The sequence below is a fragment of the Blennius ocellaris genome, assembly GCF_963422515.1.
Source record: "Blennius ocellaris genome assembly, chromosome: 20".
Classification (NCBI taxonomy): Eukaryota; Metazoa; Chordata; class Actinopteri; order Blenniiformes; family Blenniidae; genus Blennius; species Blennius ocellaris.
In genome coordinates this window covers 12112512-12132854 of record NC_137669.1, presented here as the reverse complement: position 1 = coordinate 12132854, position 20343 = coordinate 12112512, and the positions used below count along the sequence as shown (strand labels likewise).

At 41.6% G+C, this 20343-nt stretch overlaps 3 protein-coding genes across 6 annotated transcripts in view; 2 read left to right on the top strand and 1 right to left on the bottom strand.

Moving 5' to 3' along the window:
* Nucleotides 1-3699: 3699 nt before the first annotated feature.
* On the top strand, nt 3700-12884 carry clptm1l (CLPTM1 like). Its single transcript, XM_080515469.1, has 18 exons — nt 3700-3918; nt 5461-5681; nt 5784-5878; nt 6930-7119; nt 7210-7394; nt 7513-7591; nt 7846-7963; nt 8046-8140; nt 8914-8998; nt 9106-9209; nt 9297-9362; nt 9571-9621; nt 9722-9804; nt 9896-9930; nt 10268-10323; nt 10461-10505; nt 10754-10869; nt 10987-12884. Exons 2-18 carry the CDS (start codon nt 5517-5519, stop codon nt 11069-11071), a joined length of 1653 nt encoding a protein of 550 aa, XP_080371595.1. The 5' UTR covers nt 3700-3918; nt 5461-5516; the 3' UTR covers nt 11072-12884.
* A 552-nt stretch (nt 12885-13436) lies between these two features.
* Nucleotides 13437-15402, top strand: rplp1 (ribosomal protein lateral stalk subunit P1). Its single transcript, XM_080515822.1, has 4 exons — nt 13437-13634; nt 14350-14424; nt 15064-15184; nt 15276-15402. The coding sequence occupies exons 1-4, from the start codon at nt 13563-13565 to the stop codon at nt 15356-15358; spliced, it is 351 nt and encodes a 116-aa protein (XP_080371948.1). The 5' UTR covers nt 13437-13562; the 3' UTR covers nt 15359-15402.
* Nucleotides 15403-18388: 2986 nt separating this feature from the next.
* Nucleotides 18389-20343, bottom strand: part of ptk2aa (protein tyrosine kinase 2aa) — a 53407-nt gene continuing 51452 nt past the window's right edge. For all 4 annotated transcript variants that reach the window (XM_080516502.1, XM_080516504.1, XM_080516503.1 and 1 more), the window contains 2 exons: nt 20190-20275; nt 18389-20092 (listed from right to left, as the gene is read on the bottom strand). In XM_080516502.1, coding sequence (XP_080372628.1) covers nt 19966-20092; nt 20190-20275 — 213 coding nt within the window. In that variant the 3' untranslated portion in view covers nt 18389-19965. The remainder of the gene's footprint in view (nt 20093-20189; nt 20276-20343) is intronic.

Here is a 20343-nt window from a genome sequence, read left to right as displayed (position 1 = left end):
TTGAGGGTTCGTGGGAGTTCGCCCAACCAGTCCACATGTGTTTTGTGGATCTGGAGAAGGCGTTCGACCGCGTCCCCCGAGATGTCCTGTGGGGGGTGCTCCGGGAGTACGGAGTCCGGGGTCCCTTGTTGAGGGCTGTTCGGTCCTTGTATTCCCGGAGCAGGAGTCTGGTTCGCATTGCCGGCAGTAAGTCGGACCTGTTCCCTGTGCACGTTGGCCTCCGGCAGGGGTGTCCTTTGTCACCGGTTCTGTTCATCATATATATGGACAGAATTTCTAGGCACAGCCGGGGGCCGGAGGGGGTCCGGCTTGGGGACCACAGAATCTCATCTCTGCTATTTGCGGATGATGTGGTTCTGTTGGCCCCATCAAGCCTGGTTCTCCAGCGTGCACTGACACGGTTCGCAGCCGAGTGTGAAGCAGCTGGGATGAGGATCAGCACCTCTAAATCCGAGGCCATGGTTCTCGACCGGAAAAAGGTGGCTTGCCCCCTCCAGGTCGGTGGAGTGCCCTTGTCCCAAGTGGAGGAGTTTAAGTATCTTGGGGTCTTGTTCACGAGTGGGGGAAAGATGGAGCGTGAGATCGACAGGCGGATCGGTGCAGCATCTGCAGTTATGCGGACGTTGTATCGGTCCGTCGTGGTGAAGAAGGAGCTGAGCCAAAAAGCGAAGCTCTCGATTTACCGGTCGATCTTCGTTCCTACCCTCACCTATGGTCATGAACTATGGGTCATGGCCGAAAGATTGAGATCCCGGATACAAGCGGCTGAAATGAGCTTCCTCCGTAGGGTGGCTGGGCGTACCCTTAGAGATAGGGTGAGGAGCTCAGTCACCAGGGAGGAGCTCGGAGTAGAGCCGCTGCTCCTCCACATCGAGAGGAGCCAGCTGAGGTGGCTCGGGCATCTATTTCGGATGCCCCCCGGACGCCTCCCGAGGGAGGTGTTTCGGGCATGTCCCTCCGGTAGGAGGCCTCGGGGCAGACCCAGGACACGCTGGAGGGACTATGTCTCTCGGCTGGCCTGGGAACGCCTTGGGGTGCCACCGGAGGAGCTGGAGGAAGTGTCTGGGGCGAGGGAAGTCTGGGCAACTCTGCTCAGACTGCTGCCTCCGCGACCCGGCCCCGGATAAAGCGGTAGCCAATGGATGGATGGATGGATGTATAATTTATGTGAAAGCACAAAAAGACAGCTGTTTTTGGCAAGAAATCCTATGAATTGTCAATTCATAAAAGTTACTTAAGTTTATTTTATGACAAGATATTTGTGGCAGAGAGGTGAGGAAGTGCACCTGATTCACATCAAGCGCTGTATCACCTCTCTGCCCATAAAGGAGGAGGCGCCCAGAGACCAGGGGTGACAGACGGAGCACACAGACACTGGAGGAGCGCATGAAAGAGACTGTGTGTCAGTGTGCACTTTTGATTTAATTTAATAATATATGGTGTTTTGGAAATCCGCCTCTGTGGGAGAACCCGAGGGTGGTGAGTTCAACTGTCACAATATTTAAGTAAGATTTACTTTTTGTGGTTTTACACAATGGAAAATAACTAATGATGCTGATATTATAATCGATGCTGGAGCAACACATTATGAAGTTACCAATGAATTTTCAGCATTTTCAGGTGCTGGGGGTTTGTTTCATGGCCATTGATGAGCAGTGGAGGAATCATAAGGACACCTCCAAATGTAAGTTACCTGACAGACAGACGGCAAGATATGGAGGCGCTGAGTCAGGGACAAACCCACCAAAGACCGGTGGGGGTCATTCTGGATACAGGAAGTATAATGAAATCCGGCCGGAGATTTATGAAGCGATGTTCAACTGGGAAATTCGCCCACTGAGCACTTTGGGATGATGGTGTTGAATTCACTGTATATTCCACAAACCATATTTTGATGGCAGTGTCACCGAGGTTATAGTTCTCAGACAAATTGTAGGCCAATGGCAGAGTTCAGTCTGTAGACCAACTGCAGGCAGTCAATAAATGAGACTGTGATGGAAGAAAAAACAATCTGGAAGGTCAAGGACTTCATTAATATTAAGGTCAGTGTCACAAGCATAGACTCATGGAGGCGAGCGAATTTGGCTTTCATCAGCCCAGGAATGACTCATTATTAAAGAGGGTTACAGTGCAGAGTGTGTGTGTGTGTGTGTGTGTGTGTGTGTGTGTGTGTGTGTGTGTGTGTGTGTGTGTGTGTGTGTGTGTGTGTGTGTGTGTGTGTGTGTGTGTGTGTGTGTGTGTGTGTGTGTGTGTGTGTGTGTGTGTGTGTGTGTGCTGTGGCCACTGGGTAAATGTCACAGTTGCTATTATGGAAAAATACAAACAAATGGCTGCTTAATAGTACTGACAATATCTCACAGGTTGTGAAATAAATCACTTGTGCTTTTTTACTAGTTATATTTTCACTGCCACAGGGTTACTTGAGATAAATTCTTACTTGCTTTTCAATCATTTTACCACCAGGCAACCTTTCATGAGCCTGTATATATTAATAGGTTATTATTATCTCTCTCTCTGACTGTTTAACGCATAACCTCCCTAAAATTATTGCATAAATAAATGTCGTTAAAGCAAATGATGCATTTATAACCTGTAATTGTAATGAATAGAAATGCAGTGAAAGAATCTTTACTTTTTATGAGGAGAGACACTTTTATGACGAGAAAACAGATTGTGGGCTCAATTAATTCTTGATAGAACCACCAGTCAGTGTTCTGGATTGTTTGTTCATACATGGTCAACAACAGAGGGCATCTCAAAAATGAGAAGTAGCTACAATCTTAAAATCTAATATGTTTCAGGTTTCAGCCTTTCAGCCTTGAATGACCATTAACCCAAGATGTGTTCATACTAAAATCTTCCATTCTAACACAACGAATGTACTTTGTGTTCAGATATGTATCCATAGGGTTCTTCTGTTGTGTTGTGGCTAAGATAGGGTTTGATTTACATGTCAGAAGTAGTTTTTCCTCATTTACCGATGACTGGGAAATTTAAATAAAAGACAAACAAATTCAATAAGGTCTTTAGGGTAGCTTTGTATTGCTGTGAAAAAACGAATCATTCCTTTAGACAGGACTGCTCAAGTTAGGGACGCAATCTCTGTGTTTACAATCTCCGGATTCTCTGTTTTGCTCGATGTTAATATTAATGATGGCATTTATAGGCTGTGGGAGGAAACCAGAGTATCCAGAGGAAACATGCAAACTTTACATGGAAATACCTGGCTGATATTCGATCCAATGACCTCCGTCGAGTGCACAAACCACTGCTCCACCATGCAGACTTCTGACTTAACAACAAAGTAAATACAGAATACATCCATTCATATAATACTTTATCCTGGAGGCGACCCTGAATATGAGCAAAGACCATTCACACTATGGACGGACCTCCAGTTTGACACATGGAAACCAGTCAAACAGTCACATACATTGAGGATCAGGGTTTTAGAGTCACCAAATAGCCTCAAATGAATGTTTATGCACTATGAGAAGAAACCAGCATGAACCTACTTTTACTCCCCATAATACTTTATAGTAGTATGATCAACAATAAGGCTGCGGAGGTAATTTCAGTCAAAATACTCGGTCTCGTTCAAAATTCTTCTTCATGCAGCTTTGTGATATGAGATCTCGCGATACTTCCTGCAAGTCTCGTCCAGCATTCCAACCAGGAAGTGAATGTCGGAACTGGAGACTTGAGCCACCTCACGCTTTCTGCAATCAGTTCTGGATTTGTCTGGTCTTGTTTCCTACCCAAAGAAGGGGACGGGCCAATAAGCGTCAAATGTATGAAGACAGAAACAGCGGAGGAGTGTGAAAAAGCGATGATCGGGGAAGTGAACGGACTGATGCGCAGCCAATGATCCAGCTGAGAGAGTCCTGTCACCGCCAACCTGACGCATTTAAAACACCGGTAACGTCTCTATTCTTTATCTACATGGCTGAACGTGTGATAGTTGAAAGAAATGCACGTGTAAAATCATCATGCATCATTGACACCGTGAGGAGAATACAGCTGCTCGATTGTCCACAGCAATCGAGCGAGCAAAACCTTAAGAGATTCAACGATGTAAACATCTGTTTCCATTTTCTAAAATGTCTCTACTTGAATGAGGAAAAGGACTTTGATTGCCTCCACACTTCCATCAATCTATCAGTTCACTTTCACTTGAGCCAAATGAACAAATCCCTGGTACTTGTATTGAAATTAACTTCCAGGACATGCTAAATGTGTTCACACTATTTCCTCAAGTGGTAACTACAGCTGCAAAAAATTCCATTTAACCAAACATATAATCACAATGGAATTTAATGTGACGCTCATTTACGTGACTGGAAACCGTCTGCTGAACATAACAATGGAATAACTGGAAGAGCAAGTTCTAGTGAATGAATGAAACCAGACATATTCAAAAACAAATATTTCTTACATGGGATAGTTTACATAATTAAAGTACACAATAGACAAAGTTTCGTTCTTTCATTTCTTTATAAAGCACTATGACGGGCCTTGTGCCTGAATGATGCCCTATAAATATGTTTGCCTCGCCTTAAGAGGGGTAAAGTATGTATTCTGTAGTATCCTTAACCGAAACACAGAATAATATAAGCCATAAACCACAGAAAATAATCAGCATGACTGATTACTCCTCAAGAGCTGTTTCACCCATTAATCGTCTTCACATCTTTATGTAAGGGTGAGGGGAACTGGAGCTGATTTCAGCAGACTTTGGCTGAAGGAATCATACACCCTGAACAAGACTTCCAGTCACATGAATTAACATTCTCGCCCATGGGAAATTGGGAAGTGCATGTTTTTGGATTGTGTGAGGAAATGCAGAGTGACCAGAAGCAACAGGAGTTTCAAGGCTAGACTCAAACAGGGTCTGACCATGGATCTGCCTTCTGTGCGGTTACGGCATTAATCACTGAACCACCTCTCATTTAATGTAAATTTGAACCCAAGTGGCCAATGTGCTTGAATTATTCATTTTGCAAAATTACATAAAATAGCTTTCCCATCATTTTGTGGCAGGTGATAAATATTTATAATGTGACCGTTTTCTGTTTTACTAATCTTCAGTTTTATTAAACTCTACTGTGCTGGTGTTTGTCTTTTAACTGAAAGTTAGTTTTGGTGTTTAAGAATACAACAAATCCTGCACATTATTCAAGCCAATTTGCAAACGTCTGTCGCCAACGGTCTGTTAAGTGCTCCTGGGAATCAAAACTAAGAAAAAGATAACGTGTCTGATTCTAGTGGTCACTTTGTCTTCAAGTACAGAAGTTGACTGCTGGCCTGTCCAGTCACTCGTACTTTCATAAGATTGTCTCTACTGCTCCTAGGTTTAACAACGCGGTACCAAAGTTGATGGATAAATGTCCAGCAGTTTAAAATTCCAGCATCATTTTTAAACTCTGTACCTTAACCTCTGCTATCGCCTATAATTTCCAGACATATGGCCCCGCTGCGCAGCTAGCTGAGGGAGACGACGACACCAAGCGGGCATCATGTTTCTGAAAACATCCTTCACCTCTCTGATCGTGGGGGTGTTTGTGGTGTATGTGCTCCACACCTGCTGGGTGATGTACGGGATTGTGTACACCAAGCCCTGCGACAGCCCCAAGGGAGAAAACTGCATCACACCCTTCCTTGCGGGAAACCCCAAACTCCAGGTTGGTGGCGTGGATCGTTGTTTGATGGCTTAAGCAACGGATTTGCCAAGTTTACATAATAAATGCAATTTTTTTTTTTTTTTCTCCCCTCCTGTTTTTTAGCTGAGTGTCTTCACTGCGCTGCGGTCAAATGCCGATGGAGGTCATACTCTGATCCATCAAGAGGAGAACTTTGATGTCAGCAGCAAGTTTGAAAGGTTGGTATCCATCTGTTTGATGAGGATCTTTCTCGTACAAATAACTTATACATTGAAGACTTTTGGTTCACCAGTGTTTTCATGAGTCCATTCCCACTTCCGGGTGGTAAAAATGCATCAATCCAAACGGGAGGTTTCAGAAAACTCACTTAAGCAGATCTGATGCCACTCAACATGGCTGCAGTCTTGATTAAATTCAAAAATAAACTTGCTCTTTTTTTGTATTGTACTCACCGGAATAAATTGTGATATTGCGTTCATTAAGTGAAATCGGCTTTCGTTCGCGACGGTAAATTTTTTTTAGTCCCATGCTGCATAAACAAAGTATTACTTGGCAATATTTGTTCCCACTCAATTGAAGAACTGAAAATGTACTTTTATTTTTTTTGTGCTCCAGTCATTGACCGACAGATAAGTGTCTGAACTTAAAGAGACGGCGCCACATCGAAACAAGCACTGAAAATGTCACGTTGTCATTAATGGTTTACCGAAAAGATTATGCCAAAAAGCTAACATATTCCACTGAGTTGCTTTTATTCAGCTTTTCACTTTTCACAGATGTATTTCACAAGGGACATCTATGTACTTCTGCTCCACTTGTGAGCATCAGAGCAAAGTGTGTCGTACAAGAACAGTTCAGTGTAACGTTGCAGCCACTTGACATTTTCTCCACCATTAAGTGAAGTAACTGAGAACATTTTCATGCTATATTAAGCTGTAGTGCTGCAACCTGCTTCCAGCAGCACCAAAGGATGTTAATAATAATATCTTCCAGTATATCAGGAGGGGCAGTTACAGCGTTTCGAGACCTTCAAGACATCATAGCTTGATTTGTTATTAATATAAACTCAAAGCTGACAAACTGAACTCTGCAGTAGCTTAACTATCGGACCAGGTGCCGATGCGTACGTAGGCAGTTTCATTTCATTGGCGAATCCTGACAAAATTCATCTCGTTGTCAGAGAAAAGACCATCGTTCGGTTTGTCACTTCATTTTTAACATGAGCGTATTTGCCCTCTCATTCCATCACTTTTTTCCTGTACTTTCTAGGATTGTCAATGTGTCTCTCCCCAAGAAGACCCGGAACAATGGAACTTTATATGCACTGGTCTTTGTCCATCAAGCTGGAGTCAGTCCGTGGCAGGACCCCCGACAGGTGCACTTGGTGGCCCAGCTCACCACCTACATGATCCCCAAGCCACCTGAAATCTCTCTCATATCAAGAGAGGATCAAGCACAGGTATCGCCACTTCCTCTCAATATGTTTAAGCCCGTCGTCAACCTGTGCCTTGGAAGCGACGGGTTCACGTGGGTTTCCCTGATCACGCAGGGCGAGGAAGAAGGGGCCCAGAAGAAGAGACAGCCTGGTCGTCCTGCTGCGGGACGAGGGGCCAGCTCCGTGTCCGATCACCCGGTGTCCCACTGGCGCTCTCGCCTCACGCTCAACATCGTCGGCGACCACTTCGTTTTCGACAGAGAAAGCCTCCCGAGTGACGTCCACAGATACCTCAGAGTGTAAGATGTCGCAGACACAAGCTCTCATAGGCTCGACTGATGGCGGATTACGAAAGCCACCGGCGTGACGGGAAATGAAGGCCAGAGAGCATCAAGTGTTGCATTTGCTCGTTTTTAGATTCCAGAATGGAAAGAAGATGGTGTATCTACCTCTGCTGTTTGTCGATGAGCTCAGCAACCGAGTCAAGGACCTTGTGGTAAGTTTTCACTTTTGAAATTTGTATTACGCAACGCACTGCAACCCCCGGCTCAGGTAGTCCCAGTGGTGGAGTTTCAAATACGCTGTATCTTATATTATTTATCATATTTTCTTCCTGAACTTGATGAGAGGACACCGACTCCGGCCTGATAACTCACTCACCAACTTCCTTTTGAACATTAAAGCGTATGACGACACGGACGTGTTGCCATTTCAATTTCCATCAGTTTTTGGGGGTCTGTGGGTTCACAGGAGATCAACAGCACCTCCAGCGAGCTCCCTCTCACCATCTCCTACGACTCCATCTCTCTGGGAAGATTGAGATTCTGGATCCACATGCAAGATGCTGTTTACTCTCTCCAGCAATTCGGTGCGGCTCTAATCTCTGTACCTCTGAACTTAAAGGTCTTTCTGCACTTCGTTGAACTGGTGTTTGTCTTCATATTGTCCAGGTTTCACTGAGAAGGATGCGGATGAGATCAAGGGGATCTTCGTGGACACCAACCTGTACTTCCTGGCTCTGACCTTCTTTGTCGCCGCATTCCATGTGAGTCTGACTTTCACGGTTGTAGAAACGTCTGCAACCTTTCCCCATCAAAAGAACTATTTTTGTCACTTTACACCAAATGAAAAAGAAAAAAATCTTCAGGAGCCACAAAACACGTTTAATCATAAAAGGCTTATGAAGTTGTTCATGTAGTCTGTCGATGTAGCTTTCGCCTGCTAAACGTGCATTCATGACTTTTCATGACTACAATTTAGAATTAATTTAGCATTTGTAACCATTTTTAGCAGTTTTAACCTTTTGAGCCTCCTTTAACGGATTCAGCTGGTCTGATTGTTTTAGCCATTGTGAGTTTTGACCACTTTTCGTTCTCGTCATGTTACCGTTTTAACTGTTTGATCAGTTTTTGCCCCTTTTTTTAATCCAATTCTCTAAACAGGTTTTTTGTAGTTTAAATTGTTTTAATCATAAGCTAGGTATGCAAAAAAAAAAAATTTTAATATTAAAAGGATGAAAATTATTCTACATATATTTTTCAGACAGCTTCAGAGAGCCAATACAGAGAAAATAGAGTATGAATGAAGTATGAAACATTTGTGTGAGAACTACATTTATTCCTGTTCTTGCCCTGTACAGAAAACAAACTAGTTTCTATTTATGTAGTGCGCAGCCACCACAATGAAAACATGAAGTTATTGGGAAACTGTACGTAGCACTCAAGACTTGAATATGTGCCAACGTTATTTCTTGATGCAAACTTTTACCTTCTTGTGTTGTTGGGCGGTAACTTTCTTCGTGTCTGTGACTGCTTGCAGCTCCTGTTTGACTTTTTGGCCTTCAAGAACGACATCAGCTTCTGGAAGCAGAAGAAAAGCATGGTGGGAATGTCCAGCAAAGCAGGTAAGCTGGATTTTAAGACCACAATCACCAGTTACATGAGTCATTAGAATCACTCACTGTATCAGAAAATGTATCACATTTTGTTTTGTGATGCTTTTTTCTTTCAGTGCTGTGGCGATGTTTCAGTACCATAGTTATATTTCTCTACTTGTTTGATGAGCAAACCAGCCTGCTGGTCCTCATACCTGCTGGGATCGGCTCAATGATTGAAGTGAGTGCACAATTACCGACCGCAGACGCACTTCAAAACCTTATATAGAGGAATGCATGGATGAGACGTTTTGCTTATTATTTACAGGTCTGGAAAGTGAAGAAAGCCTTTAAGATTCAGGTTTCCTGGAAAGGAGGCAAACCAACATTCCTGGTATGTGTGCATCTGCCTGGTAGTGTAATCTTTCTGAGCTTCACCGTCCCCGGTGGAAAAGTAGATGGAGCATGAAGCATAGCACCAAACTGTCAGTGGTAAATGAAGTGACTCTTATCTGTGTGACTCCTGTGTGTGACTATCTGCCAGCAGCTGTCTGGAGAGAAACAAGTGTTAACCCTTTTAACGTTTATTTTCTGTGACGCAGTTTGGGAAAATGGACGAGTCGGAGAGAAGGACAGAAGAATACGACACTTTGGTAAGACACAGCAGAGTCACATGGCCATGAGGTTTTAACCAACAATACTTGGATGATTGTATATAAGCCCGCAAGGTAACGCGAGTTTACTTTTCTGCAGGCAATGAAGTATCTTTCGTACCTCCTTTACCCACTGTGTATTGGTGGGGCAGTGTATGCACTAATATTCCTACGATATAAGAGGTGAGAGTCTGTATTTATAATTTCCTCACTAGTTTTATCATGCGATGCTGATTTATTCACTTTTCTAAATCTTTACATCTTTATCTTTCAGTTGGTACTCGTGGCTGATTAACAGTTTAGTGAATGGTAAGCTCTGCTATGCCCCTGATACATATGACTAAAAACAAGAATCTGGCAAAACGGTGCCACTGTCTCTTTATACGTAAAATATAATCCAATAAAATTCGATAAATGTTGTTTTTTTCATCTGAATTAAGTGACCAAATAAACAGAAAATACCACCACTTGTTGATTTTTGTGCAACACAACTCACTGATGCACAGTAAATTTGTGTCTGAGTAGCAGGAATGTGACAAGCTGTATAATCCGCAGCTCTACTGTTCATCCCACAAATGCATGTTCATTACAAACGTGGCACTAAAAATAACTTTTTTTTAAATTCTGGCTGTCTTGTCTGTTGCAGGTGTATATGCATTTGGCTTCCTCTTCATGCTTCCTCAACTGTTTGTCAACTATAAGGTGAGTTGTGTCTTTTAAAACGAGAATACTTGTATGCGGGCCACTTTCAAACGGAACTATTAATGTGCAGAAATGACTTTAAGATGTTGCATGTGTTCTAAATACTTTGCCTGCATATTCTGCTCTTCATTGAACAGCTGAAGTCTGTAGCTCATCTGCCCTGGAAGGCCTTCATGTATAAAGTAAGGTCACAGTTTTGCCGAATTATTTGCTTAAAGTAGTATTAAAAAATTGCTGTTATTAACATTAAAGGACAGTGTGCTCCAAATTCAACATTTAAATTTTTCTTTGTGAGATGGTTTCTTATTGTTTTGAACCGTTTCAACTGTACATGTTTGATCAGGCTGCAGTGATGATCCGTAAAACCAATTAATAAACCACAGTCCACTTTTTCAGGAGAGTAGTGTTGACAGTGGTTGATCTTTACCAGGCGTTCAACACCTTCATCGACGACGTGTTTGCCTTCATCATCACCATGCCGACGTCTCACAGACTGGCCTGTTTCAGAGACGATGTGGTGTTTCTCATTTACCTCTACCAGAGATGGTACGCAGACACTCGCCCAGAGTACACACACACACACACACACACACACATTCACCAAGCGCCAACAAAACGCGTGCATCAGTTTGATTCCATAAATCTCTGCCCTCCCTCCGCTAGGCTCTACCCCGTGGACAAGACCAGAGTAAATGAGTATGGAGTTTCCTATGACGAGAAGCCCAAAGGGAAGAGTCACAAGGACTGAAAAGGAGCTGCTGATTGTGGAAAAACATGGATCTGGTATCTGACGGTATCTCTGCTGGTATCTAATGAACTCAGCCTGAGGGTCCAGTGGAGCTTGATAATGACTGGCCAGTAAGGTCTAAATGGCCAAGAAGCATTACCATTTTTTATTGCTTCTGTTCTGTTTTTGTGGGTTTTAAAAAAAAAAAAAAAAGAAAGAAATCTGTCCTAAAGTGCAAATCATCTGTGTAACCTGCAGTACAGGAAGATCCAACAGCTAACTCTGTTGCCCCTTTTCAAACAGATGCAGCAACTTGGAAAACGTGTGTGAGTCACATGACTTGGTGTATACAACGAATTATTTTTAGCTTTTTGGAGGTTTGCCAATAATAGATGTACATGGCAACTTTGATTTGTTTTTTTCCTCCCACTTTATCGGCTTCTTATTTGTTGTCTTGTTCAATCCTCTTAATCCGTATGTCACCTCACTGACCCAGGTAGCGAGCAATAATTCAACCTGTGTTAAATCAATCTCCCTTTATATTGATTTAATGCCATTTGCTTCTTTGGGATTCCATAGTGCTACACTGAAGGAGTAAAATTAATTTATTTCAATGTAAAAGAAAACCTAATTTCAACACTTCCAAAGCCCTGCCACCCACATGGATATTCCTTTGAAAAAACTGATGCATTTGGTTTATGTAGGCGCTGTAGAACGAGAGCTGCTTTAGTTAACGAAAAACCTCATGTGGGCTGCATAATAAAGCCATTTGTTATAAACCTGACAGATAAAAAGACCTTTAAATTTGAGCTGAAGATGAGGCCTCTCAGAAAAAAAAATAGCACTATCATTCAGCTTTGGTTCAGTTACAATGATAGGCATATTTACAGCTCAGAATTTTTTCTGACATTTTGATTATTATTACTTGCTCGGCAATTGGTTTGATTTAACACAACTGTCGGGGACAATTCTGTTCCAGTCACTATTTAAGCTTTGGTGCTGATGTGAACACCATTCAGAAATAATGTTAACCCTCTGACGTGGAAGCTGCATCAGGCTGGAAGGATTTTCAAAGTGACACAATAATCTGATATTATTAATTCTACTTCAAATAGGTTTACCGTAGAAGCATACGATGGAAGATGATTGCAGTTTGTTGTCATGGCAACAGTAGCTGTGAATTTCCCATTAGAATATTGGAATCTGTTGCCATGGAGACGTTTAATCTGATTCAACATTCCAGAATTTTAAGCTTGAAGGTTTCAGAATCTGTGACTTTGATTTGTTTTTATTTTCCTGCTATGTCAACATGTTAAATGATTTCTTTTTCTTTTTTGCACTGTGGAACACAACATTATCATAGACAGCCGTACCTTATCTTCTCCATCTTCTCTGGTTTTGTAATACCTGTTCAAGTATTTTTCTACATATCCCGGCCAAGCAAGTATGTTGGTGCCAAATGTGAAAATATTACTTTTTCTGAATGGTTCATGAGCTGGGTATGTTCACTCCAAACTTTCCTTCTGATGTTTTCAAATAGACGCTGACATGGGGGGTAGTAACAAACTCAGACTTAAAGAAAGTATTACTACATCTGGATTTGCAGTCCAATTTAACTTTCTATGTCATAATTCTAAAGTTGTGCTTGATTGAAATGAAATATTGGCATTCATTTACTGATTTCAGGATGTGTTGGCTCTGTATATGAAGATCAGGCTGAGGGGTAAATGAACCCAGACAGATTTGCCACAAATTTGCCTTGAAATTTTTTGGGCCGTTGTTGTTGTACTGTTTGTGATTTTCATTGAAAGGTTATAAAAAATATTTGACTGTACACACATTTGCTATGGATATTTTTTTTTAATCTATTTTCTGAATTGTTGTTTAAATTTAATTCCCCCCCCATTGCGGGCCATTAAGAAAATCAAGAAAAATGATACACGTTATATTTATTTAATTAATACTGTGCATCACAACTTTTGTTTCGAAGCAATAGATATAAAATACAGTTGTATTTATATTTAACTTTAGTCTTTCCACAAGATACCCCCTTTTTCAGACAGACTTTATGGCTGATATAATTCAGAAATATCAATACTAAATATCACATTCCACTCATCACTGATATTTACATCAATTGTTTTTTAAATTAAGTTAATATTTGATACTGTTAATTCCATCTAACAGGCCAGAATTAACACCTCTGATTTAAATAGCTCATTTTTTAATTCAAAACTATTTGACAAAGCTGACTCAGAATAAACTATATCCATGTGAAAGTGTCAAGTTCGAATACAGGTTTACTGAAGTGTGCGTGGTGACGTCAGAGTCACGCAAACATGACGTACACTATATGTACCTTGCGCCCGCCCTTCCCCTTCCTTTTCCGCTGCAGGAAGTCAACGTGCCTAAGGTGCTTGGTTCTTCATCCGAAGCTAAGGCCCGCAATCCGGCGACTAGCACCGTCAAACTTAGGCATCCGACGCCACAAATATAAAATCCAACATCTAAGATGGCCTCCGTTTCCGAGCTCGCCTGCATTTACTCTGCTCTGATCCTCCACGACGATGAAGTCACCGTCACCGTAAGTGTCCCCGTCCGGCAACTACCGCCGCGAATATCGCGTGACCAGAGTTCCGGGGCCGCGTGTCTGAGGCTGTATGTAAAGATTTTACTAAACCGGGATGTTGGAGATTTGATTTACGTAATATCACGTCAATAAACCGGATAAATGCTGTGTTTACGTGGGAGCTAACGTCCATACCGGCTAAAATGGCGGCAAGCTAAGTTGCAGGGCTCAGGCCACGTTTTCTCTACCAGATCTCTCATTCAAGCAGATATTCAGGTTTAACTCGCGTTATTTGACGTTCTCGACCATTCCCGAGTTTAAGCTGACGTTGTGTTTGGATCTGCCGTGACAACATTACATATGCTTGTGCGACGGTGTCAACATGGAAGGAAAGTGACCAACATGAATGGCAAAAGCAGTTTTTATTCGGTCACATCACTAGTTTCCTGACATTTTAATAGAAATGGAAGCTGCAAACAGCATCTCCAATTAGAGGTCCTCATGTAATGCTGTCAATACAAATGCAAATCGTCACTGTATCGTTTGTTTTTATCAAAACAGTAAAAAGCCCCAGCTTTATTGCCACACGATCTGGAGTTCAAATAAGAGTTGTGGTGTTAATGTAACTTCTGTCAGTCGTTCCTCTAAACATCTGTATCTTCATTGTATTGATGCTATGAAAGAAGATATCCTGTGTGTGTGAAAAGTGTTTTTCCTCGTGTGTTTTCAGGAGGACAAGCTGAACGCTCTGATCAAGGCTGCCGGAGTCGTTGTGGAGCCTTTCTGGCCAAGTCTGTTCGCCAAGGTGAGATGATGCTCCCACCTGCTTAACCACCATGACATTATTACTGCTTCAGCGGAAAGGTTTAATTGTGGAAATGGAAAATCTGGCAGCGCAGATGTTTTATTGACCAAACTCCAAATGTATATATGTTCCTGAGCCCGCTGGTTAATTCTGACCCTTGATTGTACAACTCTTTGTACACTGCAAATCCATTTTAGACCATTCATGAGAACGGCTTCGTGAGTATTGAAAGAAACAGCCAGAGATTGGGAGTTAAACGTTTGTAATCTGTCAGTGTGAACAAACACTAGTGTCGAGGTCATTTTGTAGTTCAGGAGCCACACAGCCTAATTTAATTTCAAATCAGCTGGATTGTTAAAAAAAGGTTGTGTAAAGTTTTGGGGCCAACTCATGATGTCCTGTATTGCTTTAGTGCAAAAAAAAAAAAATTACGTATAGTTTGAATATATTCTCATTCTGATGTTTTTTACATTGTAAAAACACATTGTGAGACTTTGCTTCTGCAGCAACAAGCATCACTGATAATGTCCCACTGACCAGATGAAGTCCCTCTGAAATAGACGCTACTTTTGTCGCATCCTCTCGGTGCAGTTAAAACTGATTGGATTGTGTTTGTAATTCCGCGTCGTCCTCCTGTAGGCTCTGACCAGCGTGGACATCGGCAGTCTCATCTGCAACGTCGGCGCCGGAGGAGGAGGAGGAGGAGCTCCAGCTGGAGCCCCCGCCTCCGGAGCTGCCGCTGCTGCCGGTGACGCTCCAGGTACCCCAACAGCCCTTCACATGGCCTTTTTAAAAATTTTTACACTGAACGGTCGGCTTGATTTTTAACCGCTTCTCATTCACCTTTGCAGCCAAAGAAGAGGAGAAGAAGGAAGAAAAGAAGGAAGAGTCTGAGGAGTCCGATGACGACATGGGCTTCGGTCTCTTCGATTAAAACGGCAGTTTTTCTAAGAAAACGCAATAAAAGTACAAAAATGACTGGTCGTGTGGTGGTGGTGTTCTGAGATGAGAGGTGGCTGAATATCTGTGTGTTGGTTTCAACCACCACACTATTGGACGTGAAAATAGATGTTTTGGAATTTGTCGCATTTCATCTAACCACATATAGAGTTATAGTTATATATACAGCAAATTCTATTTTCACCTGTCACTAATTGCATTTTCAGGGATGGGGGGGTCACATTTCGCTATTTTGTAAACATCTTAAAACCATATCCCATCGGGGGTCTGAAGTTTGTGGGAATCCAGTATTACAATTTAATACATAAATGAAGCATTCACAACTATTTATAAGGGCTACTGAAGAAATAAAGCATCTCTTGGAAATGTACGTTTTCAGAATGAAATATATGAGAATCCTATCAGCAGTTGTGTAACAAATCTAGCCACTAGAATGGGAGAATTAGTTTTTTTATTCCACTCAGGAAAGCAAGTGATACCTCATCAAATATGAAGTTAAGTGACTGGAAAGTATCGAACATTTTATGATTAAATACATTCTTTGAGTTTAGTTTCTAATAAAGAAAATTAACAATATGGACATTCAAATGAAAATCACTCCCTGAAATATGAGCATAGTGTGAAAACATTCAGGGTTTCACATGAACATGGAGAACTTGACCACGGTGCTTCACACCACATTTGATTTGATTCCTGATTCCAAAATGAATTGTCTTTTCCCCCTCAGTTGTGCTCATAAAACTCCATAACGATTTCAACACTTGAACTACAAGTATTCATCATGATCAATCCACTGAATTGACCTCAGGCAGACTGTAGAAACGCTCAAGGATAATCAGTGGAAACAGGACGCACCTGAGCTCAACTTTGATCACGTGGCAAAGGCTGTCAATACATGAGCGCTTTATAAAACCCACCACAATTTTCACATTGTTATTAAGGATTACCATGTGTAGAACGTTGAGATAAAAAGGAATTTAATACTTGTATTATTGTATTGATTTGGTGACTTCTACAAAACCGAATAAAAACACGAAAAGAATAAAGCTTACCCCGGAAAAAATTAGAGTGAAGCGTCTGAAGAAGCGTCCAGTCTGTCTCCACAGGCTTTAAATGTTCAGAAGAGACGTCGTGGAGCTTTGCGGAAGCTGAGAACAGCGCCACCAAGTCTTAGGAAGCGATGTTGAGTGGTTTCACACTCCCGTAGAGAACGAATAAGAAACGGCTTGCATCTGGAAATTAAATAAAGAACACAAGGTGCTAAGTTACCTTTATATAGAGTTTTGATTAGGCAGGTTCTAACGGCTCCTCGTTAGTATAGTGGACAGTATCTCCGCCTGTCACGCGGAAGACCGGGGTTCGATTCCCCGACGGGGAGAGCGAAACATTTTTTCTCCAACTTCACTTGAACCATCTACAAATTATAGTCTCATTTTGCGTTACATTTACCCTTTATATTTTCCGCAGGGATCACCAATGTCTGCAAAAATTCGGCTGTGAGTGAAAATACCACCCGAGCAGCTTTTTGGGAAAATATAACAAATGACCTAAGTAAGGCAGACTATGTATTTTTTTAAATTCCGCTATTGTGTACTCAGAAAGTTGGTGTTTGATTGTTTAGCTTCAAAGCTAAACTCGGAATAGAATTAATTTCTTGAGTAAAACAATATAGAAATTGAAATAAAATGAGAAAAACATAAGTGTGAGGAGTGTAACATTCAGAGTTTCACATGAACATGAACATGTGCAATTGAATTGACCACAGACTGTAGAAACAGCTCAAGGATAATCAGTGGAAACAGGACGCAGCTGAGCTCAATTTTGATCTCATACCAAAGGCTGTGAATACATATGCACTTAAAAAACAAAAACAAAAAAACAGTTTTCATAGGTAGTTGTCATTATGTATTACCACGTGCTGAACTTTAAGATAAAAAGGAGTTTAAAACTTGTATTCTTGTATTGATTTGGTGACTTCTACAAAACCGAATAAAAACACGGTAACAAAAAAAACTTACCTCAGAAAATGAGCGTGAAGCGTCTGAAGCGTTCAGTCTGTCTCCACTGAAAAAGCGGAGCTCCGAAGAGCGCCACCAAGTCGTAGGGGGTGATATTGAGTGGTTTTCACATTCCCGCAGAGAACGAATGAGAAACGGTTTACGACTCTAAATTGAATAAATAAAAAACCACCAGGGACCAACATCACTAGCTCTACCTTTATATATAGTTTTGATTAGCCAGATCCCAACGGCTCCTCGTTAGTATAGTGGACAGTATCTCCGCCTGTCACGCGGAAGACCGGGGTTCGATTCCCCGACGGGGAGAGCGAAACATTTTTCTCCAGCTTCACTGAACCAACGTTAACGTCGTTTTTGCCACTTATATATAGTTACACACTTTACACTTTCTGCAGAGATCATCAATGTATGAAACGACTTGGGGTTTTAAAGTCAAGATTGCCGTCACAAATTCCTTTTTATCATGGATTTCACTTAGTGCGTAACATTACACACCACGTTGAATCACTGAAGCTTGATCTTTTTTTCATGTCAGACAAAAATAAATCACAATAAACATCGTAGAGCTTCAAAAACTAAGGCCTTTATGTTAGCACTGTTAATCACGAGTTTCCGTAGTGTAGTGGTTATCACGTTCGCCTCACACGCGAAAGGTCCCCGGTTCGAAACCGGGCGGAAACATCGTTTTTAATTTAATTCATAAATAATTACCAATATTTTCACAGGACTTAAAATGAATTGATAACCTAAAAATGTCGCCATTAAAATCATAAATACAAATACTGCATTTCTTACTTGTAGGTAAAATACGTGCTGATGTAAAGTGATTACACCTGACAAGTTTATTTCAATGATCACATGACATCACTTTATTGGTCTTAATGCACAACTATGAAGCAGAAAACCTCTCTAATGAATGTGAATGGCTCCTAATAGAAATATGACCAACGAAGAAAATAAAACCAAACAAACAAACCAGAAAGCAGTTTGTAACATTTCTTAATAACAGTGTTTTATTTGCTTGATTTTTGCAACTGTACATGTGTCTCCTTCCTGAGAATCCTGCTCACTCCAGGGGGAGGGAGCAGCCAGAGAGTCAGGGAGGGAGGAGAGGAAGGCCGAGATACAAGAACGGACAGAAAAGAGAAAAGTGGCATGACAGAGCAGGAGGAGGAGGGATACAGGCATAAATAACTCCAGAGGAGGGAGGTAGAACGACAGGGAGGGGATCAGAACAAGCATGTGAACGAGAATAGAAATCCTTTATTAACCCCAGAGGTTCGACAATACCTAAATGAGAGACATAATGAACGAGGCCTTTGATCACAAACACAAAGCTTAAATAAATGCAGTCAAAGAAGTCAAGAAGTGAGCTCCAATTAACTTTCAGTCCAGTCACATGTAGAATAAATGGCAAATAATTGAAAGCATCTATGTGATCAGCAACAACAAAGTAACAGTCAATGTTTACCATTTAAGGAGACTTTAACAGAAAAACTACATGTGAGCCATTTCTATATTTTTGTTGGTTTTTTTTAGAAAACAACTTGACTTTTAATGAAAATGTTCCTTTTTGGTGAAATGCAGTTCAGTTGGCACAGAATGACGTAGCGTATCATACAGTATAATACATAAAGAAAGCATCCTCCCTCCGTCATTCAGCTCTTCGTTCAATCCTGTCCATCCCTCTCCATTATTCATGCTTCAAAAAGGTGTTAAAATAGAGCTTCTTTGTATATTTACTATGTAAGATAACTTAAAAAGTGGCCCGTGGCATACATTTTTTTTTTTTTTTTTTTTTATTATTATTAAAAAAGACATTTAGTTTGTTCTCCAAAAGTTCAGTTTGTATCTCTTGGTGCCTGAGATAAAGAAGTCGAGAGGAGGAAAAAAAAAAAAAAAAGAGAGAAATTGAGACTTTACATGAGCAAATGCACAACAAATGAATGTTTTGCTCATAGAAAGTTCAAGAGGAAGACTGAAAACCTTACAGAGTGAGAGCAGAGGCTGGAAAGAGTAATGATAATATAATTAAAAGACATGTTTAAACAACATCGTGAATTCATCTTCATTATCCTCCGTCGTGTCGGCTCTTCAGTTCCAGTTGTTACGTCCTCCTTTGTGGAAAGTGTCAGTCATGTGTTCACCTGGAAAATTCTGGCGTGTCCAGTTTGCAGAAATACCTTCACTTGTCCTTCAAGTGAGCCTCGGAAATCTTGATTCACTTTCTTCAGTTTTTTTATTTTTAATTAAAAAAAAAGATCTTGAGGATATGTGACGAGAAGAAGACGCATTTCTCTGGATATAAAAGCCAAACATTAAGTACAAAACAACATAAAATTATGTTTTTTTTTTCTGGAGAGGGTGACGGTTTCAAAGAGGAGAAGGGGCTGATTGTTACAGTCACTTGTCTGCCGCTCATCACTTCCTTCTTTTCTTCTTTCAAATGTCCACCGAAAAAAAACCCAAACCTACCAGCCGAGAACCAGCCGCTGCCCTTTCCCTCGCCACGCGCTCCAATGTGCTGCTGCAGAACAAACCGTCAGCTCGTGCTCACGCTGGACTAATGTGTGCGTGTCTGGTTGATCATCTTGAGCCGCGATTGGTCGATGACGTCCAGCAGGTTCTTGGCATCGACGGCGAGTGCGTGAGCTGCCATGAGCATCTGCTTCTTGTAGTCCTTTTGTAAACTGAGCAGAGAGCAGAGTGGGGGGGGGGGGGGGGGGGGGTCAGTGTGTGACGACTTGAAGCGGGATTAATACAAGTCAACGGCGCGGTCGCTCCCACCTCGTCATGACGTACTGCTGGGCCAGCTTCATCTTCGCTATCAACTCGGCCAGATCCGAATTCAGCAGCTTCTGAGCCATTTCGATCTGTGAGGACGCAAAACAAACAAGCCACGGATATAGTTTTCTCTGTGACGGCGTGGTAACGTCTGAGT

What these genes read in the sequence shown, in the direction of transcription:
- clptm1l (XM_080515469.1), top strand. Translation starts at nt 5,517, where the DNA reads ATGTTTCTGAAAACATCCTTCACCTCTCTGATCGTGGGGGTGTTTGTG. An exon ending in CGGGAAACCCCAAACTCCAG is followed by an intron (nt 5,682 to 5,783) that starts GTTGGTGGCGTG and finishes CCTGTTTTTTAG; the next exon opens with CTGAGTGTCTTCACTGCGCT. An exon ending in GTCAGCAGCAAGTTTGAAAG is followed by an intron (nt 5,879 to 6,929) that starts GTTGGTATCCAT and finishes TGTACTTTCTAG; the next exon opens with GATTGTCAATGTGTCTCTCC.
- rplp1 (XM_080515822.1), top strand. Translation starts at nt 13,563, where the DNA reads ATGGCCTCCGTTTCCGAGCTCGCCTGCATTTACTCTGCTCTGATCCTC. An exon ending in GGCCAAGTCTGTTCGCCAAG is followed by an intron (nt 14,425 to 15,063) that starts GTGAGATGATGC and finishes GTCCTCCTGTAG; the next exon opens with GCTCTGACCAGCGTGGACAT. An exon ending in TGCTGCCGGTGACGCTCCAG is followed by an intron (nt 15,185 to 15,275) that starts GTACCCCAACAG and finishes TCACCTTTGCAG; the next exon opens with CCAAAGAAGAGGAGAAGAAG.